The sequence below is a fragment of the Fringilla coelebs genome (genome assembly GCF_963513975.1).
Source record: "Fringilla coelebs genome assembly, chromosome: 1".
Classification (NCBI taxonomy): domain Eukaryota; kingdom Metazoa; phylum Chordata; class Aves; order Passeriformes; family Fringillidae; genus Fringilla; species Fringilla coelebs.
The window spans coordinates 86,819,672-86,825,923 of record NC_140028.1 but is presented as its reverse complement, the minus strand read 5'-3'; the positions used below and the strand labels follow the sequence as shown (position 1 = coordinate 86,825,923).

Below are 6,252 nucleotides of genomic sequence, written 5' to 3'. Positions count from 1 at the left end.
GGAATGAGACAAGGAGAAGAGTCAACCCACAGCATCGGTGCAAAATCCTCAGCTGAAAATACATTGATCTGACAGTGAGGGTAGGTCACAGTTACATTTATGAATTTGAAGAAAACACTGTGCTGGTTCCTGTTCCACACCTATTCTATGTTAAAACATCTTTCACGTGTCAAATAAGAAAGAGAAAAAAGCATACTGACAAGGCCCACAATAACTCAGCAGGCAATGAAAACAATTAAAACAGAGAGTATGGAAATGTCCACAGGCACACATTGTTGGGGGTAAAGCTCAGTACTTTAGACATCAGCATTTCCCTGAAGCTTCTGCACTTGTATGAAAATAGGCACAAGAATGGGACCTGTCGCGTTTCACTTGTGGCTCAGTGGCAGAAGAAAACAGGTCAGTTTTGCACTCAGTAGGTGAATATTTATGATTTAGAAGGGTTGAAGCTATTCAGGCATTACTCTTTGGTGTAGTTTTCTAAAAATCACTGCCAGTTACAGCACAAATATTTTGTGAATGGCGAAGATCTTGTCTTCAGCAGAGAGAACCTTCAAAAGACACAAAATGTCAAAATGGACCAGTTTTTCTACGTCAGAGCAGCTTGCTGGCAGGTAAAATACATAATTAATAAGGATGAATGATTAATTCACCTTTGAGCTGGTTCATGGCTTCATCTCATTTGCAAGGCACTGCTGCAATCTGCCTGTCACATAAAGCAATCCCACTGCCCACTCAAGTCACTGGGCAAATGTTTCACTACCTGTGCTCCACATTCCTGGCCCAAGTGCCCACTGGATCTCTGCCTTCCACCCAAGCAGCAGATCACACATATCACCAGCATGTTACCCATATTGGGCTCAGATCATCAGACAAAACCAAACTCTTTCTCTCTCTCTCTCTCTCTCTCTCCCTCTCAACTTTGACTCAGAGGTGAAGTCTCATGATACAGTTTCTCCACTGCTGGTCAAAATATTGGGAAGAAGTAAAGCCACACACACATGGCAAGAAGGGAGTCAGAAGCTGCCCAGGGATCTCCACACTTGCCCTCACCTCTGAACTCTGCAAGCAATCATGAGGAAAACAGTTTGGGAGTTGAAAATAAAGCAGTGGCTGCAATTCTCGCTCCCTCCATAGGCTTTTTATGCAGCATGGGGGACTGGGGCAGAGATGACACCTTGCAGATACCTCTAGGACTAAAAGCAGTGTCTCCAACCTCAAGTGCCAGTAGCAACTGTGTACCTCCAGAGCAGACACCTCAGTCTGGTGGGACACCTGATGGTCTGTTCTGCCCTCAAGCCTCCTCTTACCTGTATGAGACCGCATATGTCGCGTCAGATCTTGCAGAGACCAGAAACGCTTGTTGCACACAGTACAGACTTTCTTTCTTTTGTCTGCTTTTGCAGTACTCTTAGCCCCATCAGTCTTTGGTTTGTCATCACTGCTCTTCTCAGTGGACTTTCTCTCTGTGCCTTCCCCCTCAGAGATGCTTTCGCTCTCTTCATTCTCCTTTCCTGTTGCCTCAAAGTCCACAGGAGACTCCACTACCTTCAAGTCCAACGGAGACTCTTCCTGCTCAAGACCAGAGTCATGCATCGAGGGAGCTCCTGCATCATCCTGAATGCTTTTGCTTTCATCCTCACTGCTCCTTTCATCCTTTCTGTCCTCACGAATGTGGGCCTTTTTGTGACGGCTAAGAGTGCCAGCAAACTTGAAGGTTTTGCCACAAATGTCACAGGCATGTTTCCTTTCAGTCTGAGGACTGCTGCCTGCACTCTGGTCACTCTCTGCCAGCTTGAAGTCCATTAATTTGCTGGCAAAATTGAGGTCAAGACTTTTGTTACTTACAGAATCTTCCTCAGGGCCCTCTTCATATCCATCCACTTTTTCTTCAGCATCCTCTTCTGCCAGAAGGGAATCGGCCTTCTGCTCCTCCCTGGGGCTGCGCTCACTCTCTGGTAGCTCTGTCATTTCCTCTGACTGCTCCTTCTCACCACAGCTCAGGTTCAAGGCTTTGTTTCCTGTAGCTAGTGTCTCTGCATCCGCCTGGCTCTCTGCAAGGAAACACAGAGAAACTTTCAGTGGGATTCCCAACTATCAGCAGCTGCACATGGACCCAGGAGCACTGCTTCTGATCAAGCATCCCAACATCTGTTTCTCTTGTCTGTGACCTAGGCCAGTAACTTGCAGCTGAGAAGACATTAAAATACCACAGAACCCAATTAACAAGATGATACAAACTCTTTCACAAAATGCTTTCTTCAAAACAGACTCACAATCTCAGCAGCTTCCTGCAATAATTCTTAACATAATCACTTTTAACCAGAGAACACAATATGCTGAGACACCGAAGAAGAGCTGAGGTCACTATCACAAATAGACCATTCCAGAGACACATGGATGTATTACTAATAAACTTGTGTATGAAAAACATGAGCACAGACTGAAATAATACACAACCCACATATTTATCAAACTAATTTTTGCGTAGCAAGAAAATGTTTTTCCAAGGAAATGTAAAGGCCTCATGCAACCACCTGGTACAACTAAATGTGAATCCTTAGTGCAGACAGTAACACAAAAGTTGGCTTAAAAAATTGGGTATACGCCAGGAAAGTGGAAGATGTGGAAATTTGTCCACACCTTAGTCTCTGATATGCCACTTGGAATCAAAACATAAAGCTAAGGGACAGTAACAGGCTTTGCTGTTTCCCAGTTACCTCACAAGACAAAAATTACCTAAGATGTGGTCCTGAATGGTGTCCTCTGCTTACTTACCTGTCTGCAGCATTAATGTTGCTGAAGATGTAACTTATGTCCAAAAAACTGAAACAGGTAAGGTGCTTAAGGAGAACAGAGGGCTGGAGCTGTACTCCTTCCAAGCTCCACATAAACAGTGTATTAGTAAATAGGAAACAAGCTGGTCTAGCTCTGGAGGCAAAAGCTGCTGCTGATGTAACTGCATCCCCAGTGCCACTTCCCAGGAATTGTTCCTGGACACGAAGTTCACCAAGTGGTGCTTTCTGAAAGCTGAAACTTTCCTTTAAGTCCTCCACCCCGCCTCCTGCTTATTGACAGCAAGCAGCAAAGGGAGCCCACAGCCCACCCAGCATTTCAACATTCATCTGCAAGAACGATAGCTGCTGAGTAACTCCAGGGATTTAGAAACTCTAGGAGAGTAGTGCAAGTTCTCTGTTTGACATGGTACAGCATGTGCTTGTCTCCAAACTGCCCAGATTTCCTATTACAGGCTTTTTTTTCCCTAAGCAAGGAGTAAAAACAGCAGATAAGACGATGGTTCTCAGGCACTTATTAGTTTGAATGTAGTCTTGCAACACTTTTGTTGCACTGGCCCCATCTCCTCTCACTAGTGATAATAAATGGCCATTAAACAAATGTCAAAGTGTAGCAGTGTTTCTGGTGATAGTAAATGATCGCTTAACAGTGTGCAATTCTTGATATAATTTTCCTTGGGGGAGTTTAAGGGGGAGAACTGACCTATCAGAAAAAGTAATCTCACCTTTTAATCAGAACAGATCTGTTTACACAGACAGTGGATTACACAAAGTTCATTGCTCATCTAATTATCTGCCCGTTAGAACACGCAAGCAAGCCCTAATCTGTGTGTAAGGCCACAGAATGTGAGGATGGGGACGTCTGAAAGCAGACGAGGGCTGCCCTGTCTCATCCCCAGTGAGGTCAGGAAGCGCTCCCCTGATGGGATGGATGTGTGTTAGGCTGAAGAAAGGCTGCCAGCATGGCACAGAGGGGGTTCATTAGGGAGAGGGGCAGGAAACCACGTGAGCTCTGTTGGGATGGAGATGAGTGTAGAGCACAAGGAAACCAAGATGGAAAAAAGCTCCTCTTAATCGTACCCAGAGAGATGTTCTGTAACTCTTTATTTACCAAACAGAAAACAGTGGATGCAGAGGGAGACTTTTTCCCTGTTTTTCAACTTGAAACATCAGAAGCAAAGTGAGTGAGGAGAATATCCATGGGTAAGAGCAAGCCAAAACTACTGTGTCTTAAAACTCTCAATAAAGAAGTCCCAATGTCAACATTCAATGTCATATATCATTCATGATTTTTCAATTTTTCCATAACTTTTTCTTCTTCTGCTTCTAGTATCTGGAAAAATATATTATTTGTCTTATAGTATACTCATTCTTCAGTGAATTGTACTTGAATTCTATTTCCTTCTTTCCTCTCTGTGCCCTGGGCCTCTTCCCAGCTGTTATTCTGTTCTTGCATGTGTGGCCTGCAACTACATTTTCCGGTGCCCAAGTGAAAAACACTTCAAGGGATAGGTGGTCCACAAGTAAGTGATGTACTAGCACAGGCAAACAGATGAGGTCTACATCAACTAAAACAAACTCTTAAGTTTAAACAATGTGCCTTCACAAAGGGCAAAGCCCACTCCAGATCCTGGGAACACAAATGTACACAGGCCTTCTCTTCTGAAGCTCCTCAGGGCCGAGCAGCCCTGAAGGAACTTCAAAACTCAGGTGGTGACATAGCCAGGGATATGCTGACACATGTACATGCTCGGGGGAGCGCTCTTCCTCCTCCCCTGCACAGAGCAGACCTGCCCTTTTCCTTGTCAAGAAGGAGTTTCACAGGCCCCTTAGGAAGCTTCATGCATGTACCTTATGTAAAGCAGCAGTTCCTGACTAGCTGAGCTACTCTGTGGTTATCTCCAACCTGTGCAGATGGTTCTGCAGCTGGTGAAAAAGTGAGCTGCTTAGCACAAATCCTGGTTATTGGGGATGGGTGAGAATCAGACCAGTTCTGCCTGTGAGGAACTGGAATAGCAGCAGGGGAGCTGTGAAGGTGTGTGGTAAACACAATGGTTGTGAAGACAATTGCACCAGAGTGAGTGAGACTTCTCCTGCAGTGCAAGGGATGGCTGCAAGGGTAGTCTTGCACTGGCAGCTGCTTAATCCACTCCAGCAGAAGTTAGGCCTGGCCTGCACTACTGTTTTCTTCCTTCTTACATGCCCACTGCAGCAACAGAAACCCTGCTGGCCACACAGCTCCAGCAGGCCTGTATCTTACACAAGGAGGAGGATTTTTACTGAGCCTTCAAATCTGGGCAAACATCCCTCCAACAAGACTGAGCTCCTCTCACATGGATAATTCCCATCTCCAGAATTTGGTTGATTTATGTTGCAGAGCAGTCACTCGATTCCAGGCAATGAAAGAAACAGGATGCACAGGAAAGGCCTGCTGTTTCTTTTGCCCCTTTCCCATTTTTCACTTACTAAGGCTGTAAAATGCTTTCCAGACCACTTGTTATCCCACAGAATTTACACTTGGTGAATCAAGAGGACAAGAGCAGAGAAATCTACTTGACAAGGCTCCCACCCGCTGCCACTTCTTCAGCAACCATGGGAGCAGCACACGTTACCTTGTCATGTGCAACCAGTGTGTCACTCCCCCAAAATGTAGAGAAGAAGGTGACACTATCTGAAGATCTCAATTCTGACACCAGAGTTAAAAAATATGTGCAGGATAAAGGAGAAAGAGGAGAAAAGTAGGGAAGTAAGGACACAGGGAAGAAGGTGGCAAAAAACCACTGGTAACTCAGCTGCTGCCTCGTCAGCTCCTGGGAAAAAAAGAACTTCTCATGAGATGTATTCATAAGCTAAACCTCAAGGACTCCATCTGAGAATCCAAAAACTTTTCTGCTTGCATGAAAGAAACCACTATATAGATGTAGCCAAAATAATTTTTCCTTCAAACTGTGCAAAGACAAGACTGTTTTGCTGAAGTCTATTTACAAATCAAGTTGCAGTCTTTGGTCAGCCCAGTCAGAAGAATCCACTTCATCTTTTATTGGTGGCAAGAAAGAGGAAGGAACTGCTTTCCTACATATGCAAACCAAATTATGAAGAGGGACACCAAATGTGAAAAATTTCAGATGAAAGAGGAGATACAGATCAAGGTGGGGAGCTTGCTGGCACTATTCTTCTTACACATGGTTTGATTCTTTCCTGGAATTATGGTGGAATAGAGAGTAGAGCTTGAGATGCTACAAAGTTAGTAGACAAAACAGGATGTAATGAAAAACATTTTGGTGCTAAAGCAAGTGTTTATTGACAAACATTCCTAACATCCCAAGAGAAGAGTTAGAAAACCCATCACATAAATAATCCTCAAAATTGGAGCAAACAGACCACTGGAAATGGATAAGGTACAAGCAGCTGGCATTATCAGTAAGATGAGCTGATGATTTACTATCTTCCCTACATT

The 6,252-nt window shown here is 44.4% G+C and overlaps 1 protein-coding gene across 3 annotated transcripts in view; it reads right to left on the bottom strand.

Annotated features, from left to right (window-relative positions):
• The window catches only part of RREB1 (ras responsive element binding protein 1), a 122,132-nt gene that overhangs the window by 4,579 nt on the left and 111,301 nt on the right, over positions 1 to 6,252 (bottom strand). For 2 of the 3 annotated variants that reach the window (XM_084213811.1, XM_084213812.1), the window contains one exon: positions 1,311 to 2,054. In XM_084213811.1, coding sequence (XP_084069937.1) covers positions 1,311 to 2,054 — 744 coding nt within the window. The remainder of the gene's footprint in view (positions 1 to 1,310; positions 2,055 to 6,252) is intronic. The other variant, XM_084213813.1, reaches the window with a different exon arrangement.